This window comes from Portunus trituberculatus, chromosome 35 (assembly GCF_017591435.1).
Source record: "Portunus trituberculatus isolate SZX2019 chromosome 35, ASM1759143v1, whole genome shotgun sequence".
In the NCBI taxonomy this organism is placed as follows: domain Eukaryota; kingdom Metazoa; phylum Arthropoda; class Malacostraca; order Decapoda; family Portunidae; genus Portunus; species Portunus trituberculatus.
The window spans coordinates 18,024,128-18,049,272 of NC_059289.1; the positions used below are offsets into that span (position 1 = coordinate 18,024,128).

Consider the following 25,145-nt stretch of genomic DNA (forward strand, 5'->3'; position numbering starts at 1 on the left):
TTCGGCAACTTTTCTCCTTTCCTTGACTCACTAGGTTCGCTCAACGCCTGGCCAATGTGTGTGTGTGTGTGTGTGTGTGTGTGTGTGTGTGTGTGTGTGTGTGTGTGTGTGTGTGTGTGTGTGTAGCGGCAGTATAATAGAACATTTACATGGGCTCACGAAATTCATTCTCTCTGATTCCAAGCATTATACTTATGAATCTAATATCCATGAAACGCAACTCACATCCACACGTTAATGCTCTCTCTCTCTCTCTCTCTCTCTCTCTCTCTCTCTCTCTTGGTGATCATATTTGCTTCACTATTAAATCCGTCAGTCAGTCAGTCAGTTGTGAAGGAATTATTTGCAGCCTCTACTCAGTCAAACAGCCTCCTTATCCTACCAGTCAGTCAGTCAGTGAGTCCAACAATGCTGCCAGTCTATCATATACACAATCCCTGTTGGTCATTTCATTAGACAGGCAGTCAGTCACAGTGCCTATTGTTCATTTAGTCAGTCAGTCAGTCAATCAGTCAGTCAGTCAGTCAGTCAGTCAGTCAGTCATTTGCTCATTCAGTCAGTTGCAGTTATGGTTTCTACTTCTCAGACATTTATTTCAGTCATTTAGTCGTGCTGGTCAGTTAGTCAGCTAGTCAGGCAGCCAGTTAGTCAGCCAGTCACTTAGTCAATCAGTCGCATGCGCCTCTGTTGGTCAGTTGGTCAGCCAGTCGCTTAGTCAATCAGTCTCAGCCTCTGTTGGTCAGTTAGTCAGCTAGCCAGCCAGTGAGTGAGTGAGTGAGTGAATGAGTGAGAGAGTAAGTGAGTAAGTGAGTGAGTGCATGAGTGAGTGATTGAGAGTGAGTGAGTGAGTGAGTGAGTGAGAGTGAGTGAGAGTAAGTGAGTGAGTGAGTGAGCGAGTGAGTGAGCGAGTGAGTGAGTGAGCGAGAGTGAGTGAGTGAGTGAGTGAGTGAGTGAGCATCTCCGTGGGTTAGTGAGGCAGTTCATCGCTTATCACACATTCATTTATTCCGTCAGTCACTGGGGCGTTAAGTCAGCTCGTCTGCGTGTTTGATCTGGCTGCAGTCATAATTCACACTTTGAGGACTCGCCGGACATTAGCATACGTAGATTAATAACCGAAATTCCACGCGAGACACGACCATTCCCACAACTCGCTCGCTCAACTCGCATACATCACGCCCCCGGACCATCAGTATATACCTTTTCTGCCGCCCAACTCTCTCTCTCTCTCTCTCTCTCTCTCTCTCTCTCTCTCTCTCTCCGTCCACTCGCTTCAGGGCTATTTATTAATTAGATAAGATGATTGTCACTTAAACATGTGAAATGGTTAATTGTCACCGAATTTCCTGGTTATTGACTTCTACAGCGCCTCCTTCGGGTTGTCGTCAGAAAGATTGGTGTTACGAAGCCCTAATGTGACTTGTTTGTAAAGGATCGTGTGTGTGTGAGTTGACAGACTGACCAGGTGAGGGATGAGGGGATGGTGGTTTTAAAATGGTGTTTCTTACATAGGCTCGGCAACTTTTAAGATTGCGGAGAAAGTTATCTGGGTTTTCAAGTGTTTACGTAATCCCAGTAAGGATTCTTCAATAGTAACATAAAAGAAAATAAAGACACGTCATCATCTCTGTGGCCTTTGAAGACAAGACAGCCAGCCGCCCCATGAGGCACTCACCCACCAGACAGCAACACACGGCCGCGGGGATCACCCACTGCACGAGTCCCGCCTTCCTCATCGTGCCGGAGTGACTGACGCAGAGACACACGGACGGGTGCGAGGGTGTCTAGGTGGCGGGGTCCCGGGGCATGGCAGCTGTAGGAGGCGTGGGAGGAGGTGTCGGTAGGGGAGCAGCGGAGTGTGGGATCAGGGCCGCAGGGAGGGCCACCAGTGTCTCATTGGTGTCGTGATGGAGCGCCGCACGATGGCCACGACCTGCCGCCGCCACCACGACCACCACGCGTCACACACAACACATCACCACGGCGACCCGCGATACAAAACAGCCCGTCCACTCTCGAAGCCTGCGCCTCTCCTGGGTGTCCCGAGCAAGGCTGAGATACGCTGCCCCTGAGCAAGGCCACGTGGGCACTGGCGTCACATGGACCAAGGGGAAGCACTGCGGCCAAGTGGTATATCCTGGCGGCGGGGCGGTGATGGATGGCGGGCGGCAGCGAGGCCAGGCGAGGCACGTGGCTGGTGCGCGGGGGCGGTCCGGGCGTGTTTACTCCACCACTGACACACGCAGACTGCCGCGCGCCCCGCCTCCTGCCCTGCTGAATGCTGCCCGCCTCCACTGACCCGCGCCCACTGGGACTCTCACGCCACTCAAAAATTTCCCGTGGGATTTGTCCTTTGCTTCTTTTTCAGGCTCCGCGCCGAGGATGTAACTCTATGATACTGTACCTGCTTTCTCTTTTACCGGTTTCTATTTCCTTGTGACACGAAACTCACAAAATGCCCATCAGTAATTCATATCCTTACCAAACATCTGCTTAAGTCAACCTCCTCTATTGGTCTGTAAACAAGGGAGTCATCTTTTCTCCTCTCGCAGCCAAAAAAATTTTCTCCAGCCGCCATAACAAAAGTACATTCTCACTCTGTAGTCGTGAAGGGAACCAGTGTAGTGTGTGTGTGTGTGTGTGTGTGTGTGTGTGTGTGTGTGTGTGTGTGTGTGTGTGTGTGTGTAGTGACGCCATGCACTGTAATAAGCCGCCGTGTGCAGCCACTTGTTTGAACTGCAACGCTGTGTCTGATGCTGTGCTGTCCTGCGGGAGGAGAGTGTGTCAGCATGATTCATGATTTCATGGTTAGTTGCGAGGGTTGAAGTGGTGATGGTGGTGGTGGTGGTGATTGACAGATAGATGGGTAAACAGACAAACAGACAAATAGAAAAAAAAGTGAGTCCCTCTAGTATATAAAACAACAACAACAACGACAACAAACAGACAAATACATACATACATACATACATACATACGTACGTACACATTTGAATAGATATACACAGACGTGTTGGTGGTGCTGATGGTGGTGTTGGTGACGATGATGTTAATGACACACACACACACACACACACACACACACACACACACACACACACACACACAATAACGCTGCAGCTGTGTTCCCATGCAGTGTTGGCTACAAGCAAAGCGTAACGAGGCAATCTGATAACAACATTATTAATTCAGTGCCAGCACGCTACGCCTTCACTGACGACAACAAGATGGCGTGTCACTGCGATGTCAAACAGTCAACACCAGCAGAAGTAATGCATGATGTTTTTGTGAGCAAGAAAGAAAGGGATTAAAAGAACAGATTTTTCGATTTCTTCTCACTTTAAAGATTGGAGGTGGCTGTGAGAGAAGTAAATGTGACTCAGAAGAATTGGTGATTAAGGAAACGGTGTTAAATAGCAGGAAAAGGAATGATAATATGAAATAGAATAAAAAAAGGAAAAGGAAGAGGTTAAGGTCAGTATTCAGAAACGCTTTGGTCTCTCACCATGACTGTTTCCCAAGGTCATAGAGATGATTGGCGGGGTTTTCAAGACTGCTTCTCCAGTTAATAACGTACGAATCTTGTCATTCTGCCTCTTGAACCGTAAAAAACACCTTAAAAACTCAGGTCAATTTAGATAAAACATTTTGAAATAGCGGAGAAGAAGCACAGAAAAGTTTGAATGTAAGAGCCTAAATCGCTTACATGAATTGGCGGGACACGTAATATTTTCTAAAACAACTGATGGTCCATTTGTAACTCCTTTGTGCTCAAGTTTATAGGGAAAAACAAAGAAGGAAAGAAACAGGAAAGCGAATAAGTGAAGCATCCTTTGTACGTTCTGTAATTGGTGCCATTTACTCGAGTTGTTAGTAATGTGTTTCTTAGTATCGAGTCTAGTGCGAGGAAACACTGACGAAGCAACAGACGGAGAGAGATCGAGAGAACACTGGAGGTCATGTGATATTGTGTTGCCGTGTCGCTCCACCACCACCACCACCACCACCACAACAACAAACTTGACCAAATGTGTGAGTGATAGAATGCAGAAGACGTGACAACCTAGAGAGCGATACAAAGTGAAATACGTTAACAGAAGGAAAAGAAGAGTACTACTTCCACCACCACCATCACCACCACCATCACCACCACCACCACCACCATCACCACCACCACCACTACCATTACCAATCGCGTTCTTCGGCTCACTGACTGACTGACTGAAAACTTGTCACTGAAGGAAAAAAAAAAAATTCTTGCCATTTAGAAAGTGAAAAAAAAAAAATAAATAAATAAAATAAATAAATACAAAAAAAAAAAAAAAAAAAAAAAAAACGTATTTCACAGGGGAAAGAAAGCATGTAACAAAATAAAATCAGTGCAAATAAAAAGGTTGAGTAAAACAACAGAAGTGAACAACAAGAATGGAGAAAAAACATCAATAGTATGTCTAGAATGAAAAGACACTTATACAAACCAGATCTCTCTCTCTCTCTCTCTCTCTCTCTCTCTCTCTCTCTCTCACTAACAAGATACAAAACAGTCCTAGAAAACATGACTAAGGCCAGTTCCCACGCTACGAGAGAGAGAGAGAGAGAGAGAGAGAGAGAGAGAGAGAGAGAGAGAGAGAGAGAGAGAGAGAGCGGGCGGGGTTAGAATGCTATAATTAAGACTGTGAAGACCTCAATTAAAACGACCTCCTGCTGCACTAACCGTCCAGCACACCCAGCCTTCACTACCCAGAGAGAGAGAGAGAGAGAGAGAGAGAGAGAGAGAGAGAGAGAGAGAGAGAGAGAGGATAGTCATGCTTCATCTTTTCATTTCCTTTTTAGAGAGATAATTTTATACAGAAATACGAAATGACATAGAAGGCAAAGCAAGAAAATACGTATGGAAAAGAAATAATGAAACAAGTCAAATACGGTTTCTAAAATATTTCTTAACCCCTTCAATACCGGGACATAATTTTACCTTGAGATTTGTGTACGATCAGACCATTTTATTGACATTGGGAAGGGTCTATTGAGTTCAGAAGATTAATGGCCAGAGTCCTCACTTTTTAAATCTCCCACATGAGTTTCTGAAGGTGTATAAAATTTCTAAATAGTCAGCAGAATGAATATGAAAACGCGTCATTGTACTGAAGGGGTTAAGCCGCGCCACAAAGACACTGAGAAACTGATCCATGTGGTAAAACGTAAGAAAGTATTGTAGAAATCAATATAAACTTTCATTATATTCACCACAAAACACTAAGACGCAGCCAAAATTTCTTGCGTTCCCCTTCAAAATATATATGCTTTCTCTTTCTTTGAGCGTGCACGTGGTGTTTCAGGGAGGACTGTGGTATTTTCTGCCCTCATGCTGGGTTACTCATATTATAAGGTTCGTTTTAAAGGTATTCTGTGTTCTATTGTTCACATCGTCAGGAGAACCACCGTTAGATATTCATCTTTCACACAGAAGCACCTGACTGCCCTCGTGTGCCACTCAGTCACTTGTCAACAGTCTCAACACACTGCACGGGGCTTTCCACACAGTCCAGAAGTGTTTACATGGTTTAGTTATCCCTGAGATTGTGAGACTGACGCCTTTTAGTCTCTCTCTCTCTCTCTCTCTCTCTCTCTCTTCCATGACGCGCTTATCTTGTGAAATCCGCCACCACTTACGACACTGCCTCCTCTACTAAGTCTGTCAGCAAGATCGCAGTGCAGTACAAGCTGTGACTACGTATCTTGACTGTATTGTATGTGTTGGGTTTGCTACGCACGCCACTCCAGCTTCATGTCTTCAGTACCAGGACGCGTTTTAATATTCACTCTGGTTACTATTTGGCGATTCTATAAAGGTTCGGAAACTTATGTAGGGATTAGAAGACTAGGGATAGTAAAAACTCTGGCCATTAATCTTCTGGTCTCCATAGGCCCTTCCTAATGCAAACAAAACCGTCTGATCCTACGCAAAACTCAAGATAAAAATGCGTTCCAGTACTGATTTTGCATCAGTCCATCCTTACTCACCAGAAGCGTCACAAATCATGAGTGTGTGTGTTCCCTTCATTCCTCACATTTTGCCACAGAGCTGTCTTGTTTTAATATAACACTCCTCGGTCATCTCTTGTCTTGTCTTGAGGTGTTACTGGTTAGTGCAGTGTTCTCCTGTGTTGCTTTACTGGAGTCTTGGTATCTCTTTAGTTATGGATACAAATCAACCATGGACAGACATCAGTACAGCCAAAACACGCTATTGAACACTGATCTCTGGTTTTTCATCAGCCTTTCTGAAACTCTGTCTGGCAACAAAGAATCAACACACTCGTCTATCTCTATTCACATGTTTCTCTCTCTCTCTCTCTCTCTCTCTCTCTCTCTCAGAAGTTCACAAAATAACATTCACTCGTCTGTCTCTACCCATACTTGTAACTTATGCTCTCTCTCTCTCTCTCTCTCTGTCAGACGTTCATCAGGCAACACTCACCACCTGCGATCTTATCTGTAGTGTTGGTGAGGTCCTTTCTATTTGTCCTCACCTTCCAATACTCCTCACCAGCATGGCACCGCTACCCTGACATCTGACTCGTCCTCTCTTACATCACACACACACACACACACACACACTCTCTCTCTCTGGTGACATCTGGCAGCAATGAGTCTCGAAGCTTCAGGGCCTCGAGAGGAAGGGAATGAAACACGAGTTGAACCAGGATACTTTACTTAATGCTCAATAGGGTAAGGACATCTGCAATTAATATGGAATGTAACAAGTGAACTGGCCTCAGGAAGAAGAGGGTAGAGCCAGTAACAAGTCTATGAGATCCCCGGGGGGTTTAGGGGATAGGGCTGGGTTAGGGCGGGGTAGGGCGAAAAACCAGAGGGAGGGGGTTCGGATTTAACAAGAACAATCAATCATGGAAATAACATCAATGCGGAGCGGCGCGATGAAAAGAGAAGAGAAAACGAAGTCAACCGAAACATCCACGTACGTGCAAACATTATGAAACATTACTTACTATCCTAAGCAAAGGTGGATGTTGGAACTGAGAGAGAGAGAGAGAGAGAGAGAGAGAGAGAGAGAGAGAGAGAGAGAGAGAGAGAGAGAGATACAAAGGTGGTAGAGAGCGCTACAACTGAGGCTTGAGGTCGTCACAAACTGGTTACTGGGCCTGGGGAGTTCAACCATTGTCCTTGTTTTCATCGTCGTGCTGAAACGTTACAAGAGGTGAGGCGGCTGGAGGGGGAGGGGGGAGGGTGACGCCCGACCCACCTACTATGAGCGCTCACGGCTGGACACAGACGCCCTCCTGCGGCAGCGTCCGTGGCGTGGCAAGAAAACACACGCAGAAGTGTCCAATACTAAAGTCCGGTTGAGCTTGCCATGTGTGGATACTGCCCGTGGACGCTGGCCGTGGGGGACGCCGAGGTCCCGCGCGTGTGGATTAGCTCTGTCTGTGTCTACTTTTCTCTTTCGTTCGTTGTGGTGCAGTGAATGAGAGCCGCGCGCCTCCAGCCGCCTGTGTCACTCTCAAAAGAATCCATATTAAACTAAGAACGCTTGGCGCAGCTATTGGGGGTTTGATTTTTTTTGACTTTTCAGTCCCGTTGCGTATTATTGCTATCGTTTGTTCGTTGCAATTTAAATAGAAAAAGAGAAAAGATCACATGAAAAATTATCACAGAATTATGCATATCATATTGTGCTTAGAAATATGCACCTTCATGTCATCATCATATGTGTGTGTGTACGTGTGTGTGTATGTGTGTGTATGAGTGTGTGTGAGTCGTGCTCAGAGCGCCGGCCGGGCTCTCACGTATACAGGAGGGCACTTGGAGTTGAGGGTCAAGCCCGCCAGGTGGAGGGAGCCCGCGAGAAGACACTCCCAGCCATTCCTTGACCACACAAAGTCCTAGACAAACACGCAGAAGCACACAGATACATCATCAATAAAATGTTTTGTTGGTTTTTTTTATAGAAGAAGTAACATGAATATCATATTTTTTGGGATTTTTTACACATTTTTTTTACTTTCAAAATTTTTTTACTATAAACACGGGCGCGCAACAAGCTCGTTAAAGTGTTCATGATGGCTGGCGGGGAAGGGCGTGGTGGCCAGTTCATCAAACGCGTCTCCAGGTACAGTGGGGGGCGTGGGGGGCAGGCAAGGTCACTACGGAGAGGTTCAAGTGTTCAACATCTGGGTCACCACTAAACATCTCTTTTTTCCAGGTCACAAATGAGTTAAGGTCAGATGGGTCACATCACCACATAATAAATTGGAATATACCGGGTAGTGTTCCACCAGGTCAGGGGGGGGGACAGTCAGTGTGTGTTGGGGTGGGTGGGGTTGGGGGGGTCACTACCACTCTGCTTGGACAGGTGTTGCCATTTTTTCTTCATTAAAAGTAAAACACATGGAACCAAAGAATATTCATCGATGTTTTTTTTGTATTGCGTTAGTTAGTGTGTTAGTACGTCTGTGTTGTGTGGCGTGTGGTGTGGTGTGGTGTGGTGTGGTGTGGTGTGGTGTGGTGTGGCATGGTGTGTCTGTGTTGTGCTGTTCTGGTGTGTGTGTGTGTGTGTGTGTGTGTGTGTGTGTGTGTGTGTGTGTGTGTGTGTGTGTGTTTGGGAGGCGTTACCACAGGTTAGTACAAATGGAGGGGATACTGTATACTGTAACTAATCACTGTGTTACTCTCTAGTCCCTAACATTACACGTAACCTCTAAGTGTAGTCGTATACCTATTATCAGTTGCACAGCATCGTATACTTCGTTACAGTTACCTGAATCGATAAATGAACTTATGGCGACTTCAGAAAATAAATGTTCTTCCCTCGCACGGGGAGATTCTTTATATATATTATGTATATCTCTCTCAGACTAAGCATCTGATCACTTATGAGATGAATGACAATTCTTTGGTTCCTTGGTGCTCAAAATTATTACAATATTTCTTCGACACTCCCATCAACATCTTGCTCTCACAATCCAGGTCACAGAAGCGAGAGAGTCTGGCGAGGCGCCGCAAGCCGCCGCGCCGCGCCGCACACCTCTTGGTTGGCGACCCGCCCGGGGCAGGGCCAGAGGCGCGGCGCTGCTGGCTGGCGCTCGGGGCCTGGTGGGTCTTGGCACTCAGATCACAGGAGGAGGAAGAGGGCTCGGGAGGAAGAACATGTGAAAATCTACTCGCTCTAAGCTGCTCACGCTACGGTCAGTCAGTTCTGTGGATCACACGCTCGGCCAAATACTATATAATGCGTCATAACGACTCTAGCGGCAGGGCTCGGCGGGGACTGTGTGGCCCCGTGCCGCAGCGCTCGCCACACACGGGGCGCGTCACCGTCGCCGCTGCCTAAGGCTCCGTGGTTCCTCAACACTACTATACATACTCTCCCATTCGTTACAATTTCGTTGTGTCGTTTCGTTGTTAAGGTCAAAAGAAATATTTCACATCAACTACAGTAAGACTGCCCGCCGTGAGCTGCGGGGCCGCATGGCGCTGCTCCGCCTCGCTAGTGGCGGTGTCGCGGCGCGGCGTCTCGTCTGCTTCTAGTACACAAATTCATCTACCATCAACTGTACTCTCTTTATTTAAAAACAAAATTAATTCATAACAAAATGAGCCTAGCATGTGTCTGATCACGAGGCGTCCTTAGGATAAGTTATTGTCTGAGTTGCAGCCTACCTGTACCTATGCTCTGGTCTTCCAAATCAATCATCTCTACTACACGTTGAGGTCAGTCATACAAAACCCAGTACTAATGAGTTGGATGCACTGCTGGCCAATGATCTGAAGCAGTGCATCCGTGAGCGTGATGCGCTGAGTGAGTGAGTGCCACGTACTACGAGGACACCCACGACTCGCTATTCGTACAGACCGAGCACTTTCCTGAAGGGATTATTGTCTAACACGCTTACTCGTTGTTCTAGTGACTCTGACCGTCCGTCGCTAGGGCCGCGTGAGAGGCTGTTTGTCTGCTGCCTGTCGCAGCGTAGCTCAGCGCAGTGCCGGCCGTGGCTGCGTGCCAGAGGAGCCGTGCGTCGCCTGGACCACTAACTGTCCAGCTCGTGACGCGCCGGACTCTCAGACTTGGGGCGAAAGAAATTATTTTCATCCTTGTACTTCTCTTCGACCTCTTCCTCCTGTTCTCTCGTCTTCTCTTCATCCTCGTCCTCGATATCTTCTGCGTCCTCCTCGCCCGTCATGGAAGTGGGGCTCGCCGCCACCTCTGAAACACCAACGGGAAGATCTCGGTCAAGTGTCTCCCGCCACACACCACGGCTCGCTTCACACCAACCAACCGCTGCAACAACAATGGGGTGAGAATACAAGTCAACTGGTGAATCACTTCGCCGCGCAGAGAATGACCTGCCAAGGGCATGAGAGAGTCCTGAAGGTGAAGGTTAGTATAGTAATGTTAGGCCCGCGAGGCGTCACCAGGAGGGAGGAGGCAAAGATGCATCCTGCTGCTGTGTGATGGCCTGAAGGATTTTGTCTCCTGAATCAAGGATCCTCGGACTACACTTGTACAATTATTTGTCCTACCACTCAATGTTTGGAGCAACACTTCAGCCATTCACCGCCGCCTCACACTGAAGAATCCAAGAACCTCTCAAACAGTTACTTGAAAGATGAACGTTAACACGGAGCCTCCAGTAAGTGTTGAGAGCCTTCAACAGTTACGCTCCCGACAAACGCGAATGACGCCTTGGCAAACACATCTACATAGACAGGGAGGGACGTGGTGAGGGCCTCTGTTGTGGTCTTTGCTTTGCAGCGAGGGAATGCATCAAGTACAGACTGACGCAACGCCCTTGGCAGTGAGTGGCGAGGGCGACAAACTGGGCAAACACCTACCTCCCTGTCCAGCTTGCCTCACTCTACCGGTCTGGCTAACCGTGGCACCGCTTGGCACTCTGGCACAAGGCAAGCGTGCTGAAGGCTGAGGCATTGCTCCCCTGGTGATCTGAAGCTAATTGCTGCATGGGTCTGGCAGGACACACACACACACACACACACACACACACACACACACACACACACTCCGCGTAGTGTAGTGGTTAGCACGCTCGACTCACAATCGAGAGGGCCGGGTTCGAGTCCCGGTAAGCGGCGAGGCATATGGGCAAGCCTCTTAATGTGTGGCCCTTGTTCACCTAGCAGTAAATAGGTACGGGATGTAACTCGAGGGGTTGTGGCCTCACTTTCCCGGTGTGTGTTGTGTGTTGATGTGGTCTCAGTTCTACCCGAAGATCGGTCTATGAGCTCTGAGCTCGCTCCGTAATGGGGAAGACTGGCTGGGTAACCAGCAGGCGACCGAAGTGAATTACACACACACACACACACACACACACACACACACACACCGCCTCTACACCTGACCATGTTCTATTACTGAATTAAGCCTAGCAGGACTGCTGATACTTAAGGCTTACTGAACCAGTCATGAGGAATAAGAAAAAAATGGATAAAGAAGGTAAAAGTATGCGTGGACTGGATGAGAGAGAGAGAGAGAGAGAGAGAGAGAGAGAGAGAGAGATACGATGTTTGTCTCCTGTAGATGTGTCTGAAGAGAAAAGAGGAAAACATGAAAACAATGAAAGAATAGAATTATAACCTCTCTCTCTCTCTCTCTCTCTCTCTCTCTCTCTCTCTCTCTCTCTCTTTCTCAAGAAGCTGACAAGAGAACACCAGAACACCAGAATACCAGCACGTGCACCTGTGTATGTATGTATAATGAATAGTGACATACAGCAACACCACACCAATGTACCTTGATCCTCCTGGCCACAGCGTCCCTGCACCACCATCACCACCTTCACTAGCTTTTGTCACTTACTTGCCATGCGCGCCTCGCCGGCCACACCATCTCACTACAAGATTCTGTACCAAGGCTCGTATTCTCAATCACTTATGTGCTTCACCTCCACTGTTTCAAAAGGCTTATTTAAATTGATTTTTTTTTCTTTTTAAGGTGTTTTTACGGTTCTAGAGGCACAGTGACTAGATTTCTATATTATCAACAGGAGAAGCACTTTTAATTCCTTCAGTACTGAGACGCTTTTTTTTTTTTACCTTGAGTTTTGGTTATGATTACACGATTTTATTTATTTTAGGAAGGGTCTATGGACGTCAGAAGATTAATGGCCAGTCTTTACTATTTTAATTCCCACGTAAGTATCTGAAGCTGTATAAAAAAGCAGAATCAATATGAAAGCGTGTCATGGTACTGAAGGAGTTCAAAAGCCAGCTAGTCATCTCTGTGGCCTCGGAAAACAGTCGTGGTGAGAGAGGAGAGCATTTCTGAATACGGACCTTGGACACAAAAACACACACAAAAAAATCTTAAAATTCTATGCATGTTTTGCCATTTGCAGTGTGCTCTTCCCTAAGTAATGCTGGAAAAACCAAATAGGATAAAAAACCAGGGTCATCTATTTGCAGGAGACTCGGGACATGCATCTGCTGGTTACTGGTTACTGAGTGACTGGAGGACCAAGTGTTAGTGAGCCTCGACCGTGACACAAAAGCGACGGTTCTCTGCAAAAACACAAGCCGGAGACAAGAGCGGGAAACACATGCACAACACCGAGAGAAGAGAAGAGAAGGGTGAGCGTGGCGTTGTGTGGTGGCGAAGGCTTGGAAAAAAATAATAAACAGGTGCAAGGTGAGACAATAATAGAAAAAAAAGAAAGTTAGTCATCAAAATATCAAAAAAACCACTTAAACCATTCGTGGCATCAAAAAAAACCGTCACCTTTTATTAAGTTACCTGGCTGGGGACTTCTAAGACAGGCCCCTTCCCGTCCCCCCCCTCACCTCCCCCCACACATGTAGAGAAGCAGGTTAGTATAGGCGTTTAAAAGCTTCTATATGCACCCAACACCCTCCCTACCCACCCCACTTCCAACCCAACCCAACCCAACCCGCTCACTCTCACTCTCACTTACCCTGGACGCCACACACAGACAACCCAACCCGACCCATCCCAACCCAATCCAACCAACACTCCCCCCCCCCCAACCCCAGCTGCCCCCCTCCATGCAAGCCACAGTGTTTAATCTTAAGCATTGCAGGAAATAGAGCTATAAATAAGTGAAATGAAGATAAATTAAAATAGTTGTATAATGGAGACTGAATTTTTAACTGTGATTGAAGTTTGAGGTTATAATTTGAGGTCATCATAATTTGAAAGGAGGTTACTTGACGTGTTGTGTTCCTGTTCTGTACTAGGCGTCTGGGAATTACAAGGAAAAAGGAGGAGGTTGGGAAAATAGGTAAATAACGAAGTGTGTGTGCTAAAATGAATTAGTAAAGGACGAGCGAGTGCATGAACTGAACACAAAGGAAGATACTACAAGGAAAGGAAAGAGACTGGGAGAATAAACCAAATCACGGAGGGTATGCTAAAATTATCCGGTAAAAGGCGAGTGCATGCATGGACTGAACACACAAAGGAAAGAATCCCATTGTGTTAGCTGGTAAAACAAAGGAAGGTAAACACAGAAACAAAATTAAAAGAAAACTATAAAAGATTAAGCAAACAAAAAGTGACACCGAGTTTTTGATTGTCAACTGTATGAAAAAAAAAGAAGAAAAGAAGATGAAGAAGAAAAAAAAAAAAAAAAAAAAACACCTCTTCTATCTTTCACTCCATTCCCTAAAACTCCCCAAATATACACCCAATTACACCCTATCTTCCCTTCCTTCAGGCCACACTCACCTTTCCTTCCTCCTTCACCCCCCTTCCCCACTCTCCCTCTCCCTTTCCCTGTCCCTCTCCCTCTCCCCAGTCCCCACGCCGGGCCAGCAAGGAAGCACCAATCACCGAAGCCATGCAACGTACCCGAATTAAGGTTAGTCTTGGCAGCAAGTGACGAAGCCGTGTTGATGTTATTGTTCTGTGGTTTACCATGCAGACTTATAAGACTATCGGGCCAGAACCTTGTGGCAGAGGCCTTGGGGTTGTAGGCCTTCGATTTTTTGGTCTTTTGTTCGGGAGGAGTGGAGGCGTCGATCATGGGCTGCAGGATGCGTCGGCGGGCGTTAATGAACCAGTTGTTGACCTGCAGTAGTGTCAGGTTGGTCTGCGCCGCGATGTGCCGCTTCTCGTCCTCGCTGGGGTACGGGTGCTGCGGGAGACGGGCTGGTTAACACGTGCCAGGTACTCGACTATAGGAAAGCAGGAACAGGTAATAGGGAATCAAATAGTCTTATATCTAGATTGGAGAATAAGAAAGGAGTCACAGGGAATCAAATAGTCTCGATTGTGCAATAAGAAAAGGTTGGTTAACGTATAGCTATAAGACAAGTATTGTAGATGCAAGTCATGAGGAATCAAATGGTATTATATCAAGATAGTGGAATAAGAAAGGGCTGGTCAACACTCACGGCAGCAACATAGCTAGATAAATAAAAATGGTTGTATAATGGAAGGAAAATTAATACTCGGCAGCACATTAACACAACAAAATAGAAACACAACAAGAAAAATAGGAAGAACTCACAGGGAATCAAATAGTCCTGTATCTAGATCGCAAGGTAAGAAAGAGCTGGCTAACACATACTACCTGGTTAACTCGACACTAGGAGAATAGGAAAAAAACTGACAGAAAATAAAATAGTCTTGTATCTAGATTGCAAAGTAAGAAAGAGCTGGCTAACACTCGGCAGTCACACAAGAGAAAACTAACACAACAATAACAGTAACTCTGCAAAAAAAAAAAAAAAAAAAAAAAAGAACAAGTCGCAGGAAAGAAAATAGTCTTATATTTAGACTGCAAAAAAAAAAAAAAGGCTACTTAACTCCTTCAGTACTGGAACGCCTTTTTTTTTTTTTTACCATGAGTTTTGGGTGTGATTAAACGATTTTATTCATATTAGGAAAGATCTATGGAGGTCACATGACTAATGGCCAGAGTCTTCACTATTTGAATCCCCACATAAATTTCTGAAGCTGTATAAAATCACAAAATGAATACAAAACGCGTCCTGGTACTGAAGGGGTTAACACTCACGGCAGCCACACAAAACAAGGAAATCAATACTCGGTAGTAACACAAAAGGAAACAATGCTGCATCTGTTCTTTTTAATTCACTTTCTTGTAGGTGTTTAGAGAGATTTAATTGCTTCAGGAGGAATGAATGGTTGCATAGGACAATAAAAAACAATAAAGGAAAAGCGTTATGATTGAAAAAGAGAGAGAGAGAGAGAGAGAGAGAGAGAGAGAGAGAGAGAGAGAGAGAGAGAGAGAGAGAGAGAGAGACGTGTCACATCTTAACAAACTTGATCGTGACAACAAATGATGAAGGTACAGCAACCCACAAACCACTCACTGCCTTCCCTAACCTGTTTACCTGAGCTGTCTATTATTAGAGGCAACACTCGCCACACTGCAACACACTCTAACACACCTGCCCTTCACTCCAGCTAGGTGTGTGGGTAGTGAGAGAGTGTCAGGTGAGGTGATGAGACACAAGTGATAGGTAAGTTCAGGTAATCAAGTGTTCATACCTGTAATTGTTTGTTTTATGCGGCGATGATCATGTTTCAGAATCCAAGGAGTGTAGATTTTTTTTATTGTCTCTCTTACACTTGTGGTCTTTGGTTTTTAGGTGATAAAAAGATCAATGAGTAGAATCAAACTATTAATTTACCTAGTTTAGTTCTGAAATCCTTAGGGTGTTTAATCTCTTTTCTCTGTCTTTCTTACACCTGTGGCCTTGACTTCCAGGTGTTACGATCAATCTATTAATGTGGTGTGTGTGTGTGTGTGTGTGTGTGTGTGTGTGTGTGTGTGTGTGTGTGTGTGTGTGTGTGTGTGTGTTTTCTAGTTATTCCAGGGGAAGAGCAAAGGGGTAGTGAAGTTTTAGGAAATGTGAACCGTCTCTTTAAAAGTTGCCTCGGACATTCGAATAATTGTTAATGAGGTAAATATTTTTCTTTGTTAAGCCTTCCAATGTACAATTTACATTTAACTTTTCTATGTAATTTCTATTTTAATTTTGCAGCTTTCATAACAATGTCAAAGTTACAAAAAATAAATACATATGCACCACGCACAAAATGTTATATAAGAGAAGCGATGACAAAAAGAAGCAGGCGAGGCGACAGGACAAGTTGAGTCACGTTAGCAGGAAGCTCATCAAATCACCGCGTAATATTTTGTGACAACGACAACTCTTCATTGCCCAACATTCATTAATTTATTCTTTTCACACGTGTTGACGGACTCGTGAAAAATATAAAACACCAGTAATGCATGTGTTCTTTTATACACATGTACACAACTTTTAGTCTAATTTGAAGGAGAAATAAAATAATACATGAAGTGTTGCGAGACAGAGAAGCAGCTGGGAATAGGTAAACAGATAAATTACCTAACAAAACTTATGCATTATCTAACTCAACCTAACCTAACCTAACCTAACCCATCCTAGCCTAACCTAACCCCACCTAACCTGCACATTACCTAAGCAGAAACAGACAGATGATTAACGTTACGCCTTATGGAAACACACTATCACATTGCATCCATCTTGCCTGTCTGAAGTAGCTATCAAGGAAGGAGAGAAGAGTAAGGCCCATATTCAAAAACACTTTCCTCTCTCATCACGACTGTTTTCTAAGGCCACAGAGACAATTAACCATATTTTCACGATAGTTTCCCCTTTCACGTAACCAGAAATCTTGCTAACTCATCACCAGAACCATAAAAATACTCTTAAAAACACGAGTATCTTCAATTGGAGCCTTTGGAAAGTGGTGACGGTGAGAGAGGTGAGAGAGCAAAGCGTTTTATAATACAGACCTTAGCGCCATATTCAGAAACGCTTCCCTCTCCCTCACCGCGACCATTTTCAAAGCCTACACAGACGATTAGCCGAATTCTAAAGAGTATTTTTCCTGTCGGTAATGCAGAACACTTGTTAACTCGTCACTTGAATTACAGAAACATCCTTAAAAACTCGTGACACTTCAACTAGAGCTCTTTGAAAATAGTGAAGGTGCGGCGCGGGAGTGTTTCAGAATATGGGCTTAAGAGCGAGAGTTGGGTGTGAGGATAGGTGGTGGTGGTGGTGGTGGTGGTGGTGGTGGTGGTGGTGGTGATGATGATGATGGTGATGGTGGTGATGATAATGGTGGTAGTGATGGTGGTGGTGGTGGTGATGGTGGTGGGTGGTGGTGGTGATGATGATGATGATGATGATGATGATAATGATGGTGGTGGTGGTGGTGGTGGTGGTGGTGGTGGTGGTGGTGGTGGTGGTGATGATGATGATGATGATGATGATGATAATGATGGTGGTGGTGGTGGTGATGGTGATAATGATGATGATGATGATGATGATGATGATGATGGTGGTGGTGGTGGTGGTGGTGTTGGACTTACTACAATGTGCTGGAAGAGCCACGCCTTCATGATGGCTGTGGCGTGCTTCGGTAGGACGCCTCGCTTCTGACGGCGCATCCCTCCTTCCTCCTCCTCCTCACACGACGGGGGGGTCAGGGGAGCTGTGGGGGAGGCGGGGTGTTAGTTCAGGGGGAGACAGACTGACTGACACACAAACACACACACACACGACGGGAAGCTTGATTATTAGTTATTATTATCATTATTATTATCATTATTATTATTATTATTATTATTATTACTATTATCTATTATTACCATTATCATTATTATCAATATTATCATTATCATTAATAATCACTGCTTCTGCTATTCCTACTACTACAACCTCTCTCTCTCTCTCTCTCTCTCTCTCTCTCTCTCTTACCCAGCAGGTTGACGATGCTAGTCTCGGGCGGCGGTGGGCAGGGGTTGGCGCCGATCTGGGACAGTGGAGTGCTGCCCTGGATGAGCGAGGGCGAGGCGGGCGTGGAGAGGGAGGTGGTGGGCGAGAGGTGGGCGATGGTGGTGGGCGTGGTGGTAGTGGGGTGGTTGGGCTTGGTGGTGGAGGTGATGGTGGTGGTGGTGGTGGTGGCGGTGGTGACGGCCATCCCGGGGGAACCTCTGCTTTCCTGCATGTGGTGGTGGTGGTGGTGGTGGAGGTGGTGGTGTGGTGGGGTGGCAGTAGTGGGGGTTGTTGGATATGGTGGTGGTGGTGGTTTGGTGGTGGTGGTGGTGGTGGTTATCGTGGTGGTGGTGGTGTTGGTGGTGTTGTTGTTGTTGGTGGTGGTGGTATTCTGCCTGCTGGTGGTGGTGGTGGTGGTTGTTGTTGTTATTGGTAGTAGTGTTGTTGGTGGTGTTGTGGTTGTTGTTGTTGTTGTTGTTGTTGTTGTTGTGTTGTTGTGTCACCTGGAGACGCGTGGCAGCTTGTTGGTGGTGCCCGCTTAGATAGTCTTCCTCTAATACCTGTCTTGGTGCGCTAACTACCTGAAAGAAAGGGTTACATGATTTTCGATCTGCAGACAACACTACAAGTAACACACAGGTAACACTACAGGTAACACACAACACTACAGGTAACACACAGGTAACACACGCCATCACCAACTCACACTCACAACACTAACACAAATCACAGGCACCAAGACACACTATAAATTAACTTTCCAACACTCCAGACACGCTAAAAGAACAAATAACACAGAGTAACACACAAGTAACACACGCTATCACCAACTCACACTCACGCCAATACACACACAACACTAACACAAACCGCTGACACCAAGACACACTATAAATTAACTTCCCATCACTCTAGACACTCTACTGTACAGGTAACACACAGTAACACACAGGTAACACACGCCATCACCAACTGACACTCACACTAACACACCATACCTTAACTCGCCAACACTAAAACAAGTCACTGCCACCAAGACACACCATAACTTCCTGACACTCTAAACACACTCACTCACGCTCACACCAACACGCACAATAGATTAACTTGGCAACACTATAAAGACACTACCAGCACAAGTAAAACACACGATTAACACCCCTCTCACTCACACTCACACCATCATTTAGTTGCCAGCACTCTAACACATCCACTCGCCTGAAATCACAGTTATTAAGACAAGATAAGGTTAGAATATAGAAGTAACAATTTGACACTAAGGACTGGTGAGTGAAATTCCTTTAAAAACACATTCAAATCAAGAAACAAGACAATGATTGAAGTGATATGTCCCAATAAAGAAGTAGCAATTTAGAACAGAAAAGGACTGATGGTTGAAATTCTTATAAAAAAAAACATGAAGATAGAAGAAAAAAGAAAGATGAAAATTTGTGTTATATTTTAAAACACACACGAAAGAAAAAAAAAAAAAAACTAAAAAAGGAACGAAAATTTATGATGCATCTTAATACGAGGAAATAAAATGAAAATAAGAAAAAAAATGACGAAATTATTTGATACATCCTAAAACACACACACACGAAAAAAAGAAAACGTAATAAATAAATAAATAAAAAAAAAAAAGATTAAAATTTATGACATATCCTAAAAACACACACTCAGCAAAACAGTAAAACAAGAACACTAAACACACACAAAAAACGAACAAAACACACGACAAAACCTAACCAGAACCACCGCATCTTTATCACAGGTGGAAAGACAGACAGGTACGCAAGACCACCACCAATTAACCAGTGAAAGAGGAGCAATGAACACACAGGTAACATAAACAGGTACATTTCAATCAAGGTAACACAACGAACACCACACACCAATAAAAAAAAGGTTAGGCGAGGGAGAGGAACATAATAATCAACAGGTAACAGAGAGAGAGAGAGAGAGAGAGAGAGGGAGAGTGTGAGAGGGATAGAGTGAGAGGGTAATGGATGCTTTATGATGCGAGGTGATGAAGGACACGACACGGAGGATAAACAGGACATAAACCACGGTAATGATAACTGTATCAGGGCATTTACCGGGAGAGAGAGAGAGAGAGAGAGAGAGAGAGAGAGAGAGAGAGAGAGAGGGGGAGAAATGCTACCACCTGACTATCTTCACATTAACAGTTCGTGACCAGGTTACGTTTTCCTCTTCCTCATCCTCCTTCTTTTTCCTCTTCTTCCTCCTCCTCTTCTTCCTTCTCTTCCTTCCCATTTCTCGTGTGGACATAATTCTCTCTCTCTCTCTCTCTCTCTCTCTCTCTCTCTCTCTCTAGTTCTAACATCTTTCCGCCTTAAGTCTTTCCTCAATCCTCTTCCTTCCTTCCTCCTCCTCCTCCTCCTCCTTCTCCTCCAGCCTCTCACCACCACACTCATCACCATCATCACCACAACACCCAAAAGGCCTACAATATGACACACTATGCTCTCTCTCTCTCTCTCTCTCTCTCTCTCTCTCTCTTGTTTACGTGAAACTTATTTATCACACACAAACCAATAACACAAGTAATAAATGACAGTGAATAATGGAGAGAGAGAGAGAGAGAGAGAGAGAGAGAGAGAGAGAGAGAGAGAGAGAGAGAGAGAGAGAGAGAGAGAGAGAGAGAGAGAGAGAGAGAGAGAGAGAGAGAGAGAGAGAGAGAGAGAGAGAGAGAGAGAGAGAGAGAGAGACGTGATGACAAATACAGAAATATGCCTGCTGGGGTCTCAGTTGTAGGAAGGAGGAGGAGAAGGAGAAGGAGGAGGAGGAGGAGGAGGAGGAGGAGGAGGAGGAGGAGGATAATGCCAGGATTTGGTGTCAATGTGAGAAGCGACCACAGACTCGGATATTGTGGGGGAGGAGGAGGAGGAGGAGGAGGAGGAGGAGGAGGAGGAGGAGGAGGAGGAGGAAGAGGGATGATGCTTTAGAACGCTTCTCTCCCTTTTTCTTTCCTCTCTCTCTCTCTCTCTCTCTCTCTCTTAAATCGTCCACTCAATTTTTCTCTTCACTTTTCTCCCTTCCTCATTTCCCCTCGTTTCCTGGTCTTCCCCGTTTTACCTCCCCTCGCCACTTCCTTTTACTCTTTCCTGCCTTTCCCTCCCCTCCCCTCCGTCTCCCCTCCCTTCCTCTCTCCTCCTCTCCCTTCTCTGTAAAACGAGGGGAGATCTGAGGGGAAGGGCGGCACGAGGGGACAGTCTGGGATGTGTTGAGGAAAATATGAATGAGAGAGAGAGAGAGAGAGAGAGAGAGAGAGAGAGAGAGAGAGAGAGAGAGAGAGAGAGAGAGACTTAGTACAGCATTCGTCTCTACAGAAACAGCTACAAAAATACAATAAAATGTAACTGCCTGAAGCTTTTCCTCTCTCTCTCTCTCTCTCTCTCTCTCTGTCTGAGTTGCAAACAAAACACATCCACAACTCTACAATTGTTACAAACCTGAAAATCTACAAAACACAACATACATAGTCTCTCTCTCTCTCTCTCTCTCTCTCTCTCTCTCTCTCTCTCAGTACCAGAAACAATACATAACCTAATAACAGAGAGAGAGAGAGAGAGAGAGAGAGAGAGAGAGAGAGAGAGAGAGAGAGAGAGAGAGAGAGAGAGAGAGAGAGAGAGAGAGAGAGAGAGAGAGAGAGAGAGAGAGAGACATAACCTTCACTCCCTTCTCACCTGGAGCCAATAAACACATTAAGGAACACTATATCAACAAAACACAAAACACTTCCTTGCTGAACCAACCCTGTTTATTCCATTACTCTTTATCTACTCTCCTCTCTTCCTCACCATCACTATCTAACTGCTCCTCTTCTCTCTCTCTCTCTCTCTCTCTCTCTCTCTCTCTCTCTCTCTCTCTCTCTCTCTCTCTCCTACACACCTGGCTACGTATAGTGTAATTAAGAACACAGGTAAGTTATGTTAGCGTGAGGTGGGGAAATTTTTACAGTAAGTGAGTCCTGCCGTGGTTTCTGGTCAGGGAGGGGAAAAGAGGGGAGTAAGGGAGATGGGAGAGGGGAGAGAAAGGTTTGTGAGGGATGAGGATAAGGAAGAGGGAGAGGGAGGAGGTATGGGAGGTGAGGGAAGAGGGATGGAGGTGTTTTGAAAGGAAAGAGAGCGAGAGGGGAAAAGGAGAGGGGTGAGGAGAGGGGAGAGGGGTTTGTGAGGAATGAGAATAAGGAAAAGTGAAAGGGAGAGGGAGGAGGCATAGGAGGTGAGAGGAGAGGAATGGAGAATGGGGGTGTTTTGAGAGGAAAGAGAAAGAGGGGAGGTAGAGAGGGGAAGGAAAGGAAGGTGAGGGGTGAGAGGTAAGGCACAGGTGTGACAGGTGAGGTACTTTCGTGACCTTTACACCTGAGAGGCACGTCTGATGGGCACACCTTGTTTATTACCTAAGTGTGTTGTTGTTGTTGTTGTTGTTGTTGTTGTTGTAATAGCATGACCACCATCACCACCACCACTACATGACCACCATCACCACCACCACTACTGTTACTACTATTACTATTACTTCCACTAGCATCATCTTGTCGTTTGTGTGTGTATTCATTTACCTTGACGAGACAGCCAGACTTTTTCATTCCTTACGATCTTGGGATTTGAGACCAGGCACACCACACACCGGGACAACAAGGTTTCTTTTACATGTAGGTGAACAGGGGCTACATGCGTGGATGTATGTTATTGTGCCAGCGCTCTAACCACTGAGTGTGTGTGTGTGTGTGTGTGTGTGTGTGTGTGTTTGAATGTACTTTGCATTAACGTAGCATTTTCATTCCATACATATCCTATATTATGTATGTGTGTTAGTCTATGCATGAATGTATGAATGTATGTATGTATGTAGAGTGACTTATGGGTTTAGTCTGTATACAAGCTTACGGAGAGAATGTATATATGTCTATGTAAGTGTGTCTGTCTGTACAGCTCTATGTAGGGAAAGAATGTATGGTATGTATAGTGTGTTCGTATGTACGTTTGCCTGTGTGTATGTCTGTATGTTTGTATGTCTGTTTAAACGTCAATGTGGAGAGCGTGTATGGTATATCTATGTAAGTGTGTAATAAGTCTATGTAGGGAAAGTTTACGGTATCTATATGTGTCTGTGTGTACGTGTGTCTGTATATAAGTCAATGTGGAGAGCGTGTATGGTAAGCGGGTGTGTGCGTGAGGCGGGGCGCGTTCATCACTTTCCGGGTGAGTGGTGTGAGCCGCTGGGTGAGGCGAGGCGGGGCAGGATCCGTCAGCACCCACTGCAAATGTTTCACAGTTCCAAAAAATCCGGATGTGACCTCAACTGACCCAACCCGAGAGAGAGAGAGAGAGAGAGAGAGAGAGAGAGAGAGAGAGAGTGATGATGGGTAATATACTATGCATCTCTCTCTCTCTCTCTCTCTCTCTCTCTCTCTCTTTCTGTGCTGCTTACGACACGAAGACTTGCACTGAGTATCGAGAGAGAGAGAGAGAGAGAGAGAGAGAGAGAGAGAGAGAGAGAGAGAGAGAGAGAGAGAGAGAGAGAGAGAGAGAGAGGGGGGAGAGGGGTTTAGGAAGGTTGAGTCAAGCAGCAAGTGGCCAGAAGGGGGGTGGTCAGGCGGTGGTTAGAGGGGGGTCAAGGGATGGCCATGGGGGGGTGGGGGATCATGGCCCAATAAGAGGTGTTAGGGAGCGGCGCCCCCAGGATATTGGGATCAACCTGGTGTCATCTGCCGAATTTTACATCAGCTATTTCTTCTTCCCTACTTCTCTCTCTCTCTCTCTCTCTCTCTCTCTCTCTCTCTCTCTCTCTGCTGGTGCTGCTGGTGGTGCACTTTCTCCACATCCTCCTTTGTCCCATTTTCTGTACCGTCCAATGCTACTTCTGTGTTTTTCCTTTCATTTCTTTTTTTCTTCTAATTTTTGTTCTTATTTTGAGTTCAAGTGGTGGTGGTGGTGGTAGTAATAGTAGTAGTAGTAGTAGTAGTAGTAGTAGTAGTAGTAGTAGTAGTAGTAGTAGTAGTAGCAAAGATGAAGATGATGATGATGATGATGATGATGATGATGATAATACTAATACTAATAATAACAATAATAATAATTATAATAATAGCAATAACAATAACAATAATAATAACAATTAAAAAATCGTAATTGAGCACAACTTTGCACGGTTCGACACACACACACACACACACACACACACACACACACAACTCCCTTCCCCCCCTACTAAACAATGCCCTGCCCCTCCCTTCCTCCCTTAAAAAAAAAGAAAAAGAAAAAAAACAATCATGGCGGAGTCCAGAAGAGCGTGGGGAGGCCAAGGGATGGGACGGAGGGGGCGGCGCCGAATAAATCAGATGTGCCGAAATTGACTGGGTCCCGAACCTGGTGTATTTCCCCGAACCGACATACCCAATCTGGCGAGCCGAGATGACCCCTGCCGCCGCCGCCGCCGAAAAAAAAAAAAAAGAGAGAGAGAGGGACAGAAAAAAAAAAAAAAAAAGTGAGACAAATCCATTTTTTTCCTCTTGTATTTTTATTGTCTTTTTTCCTTCTCTTTCACACTCTCCGTAGCTAACTCTCTCTCTCTCTCTCTCTCTCTCTCTAACTCTACGTAACTCTGTCTCCGTGCGCCTGTCTGTCTGTCTGTCTGTGTGTGTGTCTGCCTGCCTGCCTGCCTGCCTGCCTGGGTGTGCGTGTATGTATGTGCGTATGTATGTATGCCTGCCTCCTCTTTTTTTTTTTTTTCCTGTGGCCTTCCCGAGCTTTCGAAAACATATCTGTTGTTTTTTGTCGAGTAAACACAGCGCAGTGAAGCGGACGGTTGGGAATTGTTATTGTAGCCCCGTGCTGTACCGCATGATATATGTGCGTGTGTGCGTGCGTGTGCGTGCGTGTGCGTGTGTGTGCGTGCGTCTCTTTTGTGTAAGTATATAAACCTCCCCAACCCCCCTCTACCTTAATTATCATCACTTATATCTCTTGTCTACGTTAAAAAACAGAAAAACAAAAGCAATATTAACTTAGAAGCAGTAACAAGGAAAACATGGTGTCCTTTGGCGTATGTAAACACGACACACACACACACACACACACACGCAGTTTCCATGTAGGTGTTGGTTTTCGTGGTGTGTGCAGGGAGGTGTGGCTGCAACATCGAGGTCTGGTGTTGTGTGGTGTTGTGGTGTTGTGGTGTTGTGCCTTTCAATTCTGCATCTGCCGTCCAACCCTCCAACACCTCTCTCTCTCTCTCTCTCTCTCTAAATGTTCTCTTTGTTGTCCTTTCCATGTTTTTTCACTTCAATTGTTTCCTTATTCATGTTTGTTCATCTCAAA

The 25,145-nt window shown here is 45.5% G+C and overlaps 2 protein-coding genes across 2 annotated transcripts in view; both read right to left on the minus strand.

Moving 5' to 3' along the window:
• Positions 1–2,290, minus strand: part of LOC123513195 — a 38,021-nt gene extending 35,731 nt beyond the window's left edge. The window contains exon 1 of the mRNA XM_045270178.1: positions 1,676–2,290. Within this exon, the coding sequence (XP_045126113.1) occupies positions 1,676–1,736 (61 nt within the window). The 5' untranslated portion in view covers positions 1,737–2,290. The remainder of the gene's footprint in view (positions 1–1,675) is intronic.
• Positions 2,291–6,695: 4,405 nt separating this feature from the next.
• LOC123512920 (homeobox protein PKNOX2-like) overlaps positions 6,696–25,145 on the minus strand; it is a 217,564-nt gene continuing 199,114 nt past the window's right edge. The window contains exons 5-9 of the mRNA XM_045269577.1: positions 18,096–18,377; positions 17,779–18,043; positions 17,391–17,512; positions 13,844–14,129; positions 6,696–10,225 (exon numbers count right to left, since the gene is read on the minus strand). Coding sequence (XP_045125512.1) covers positions 10,050–10,225; positions 13,844–14,129; positions 17,391–17,512; positions 17,779–18,043; positions 18,096–18,377 — 1,131 coding nt within the window. The 3' untranslated portion in view covers positions 6,696–10,049. The remainder of the gene's footprint in view (positions 10,226–13,843; positions 14,130–17,390; positions 17,513–17,778; positions 18,044–18,095; positions 18,378–25,145) is intronic.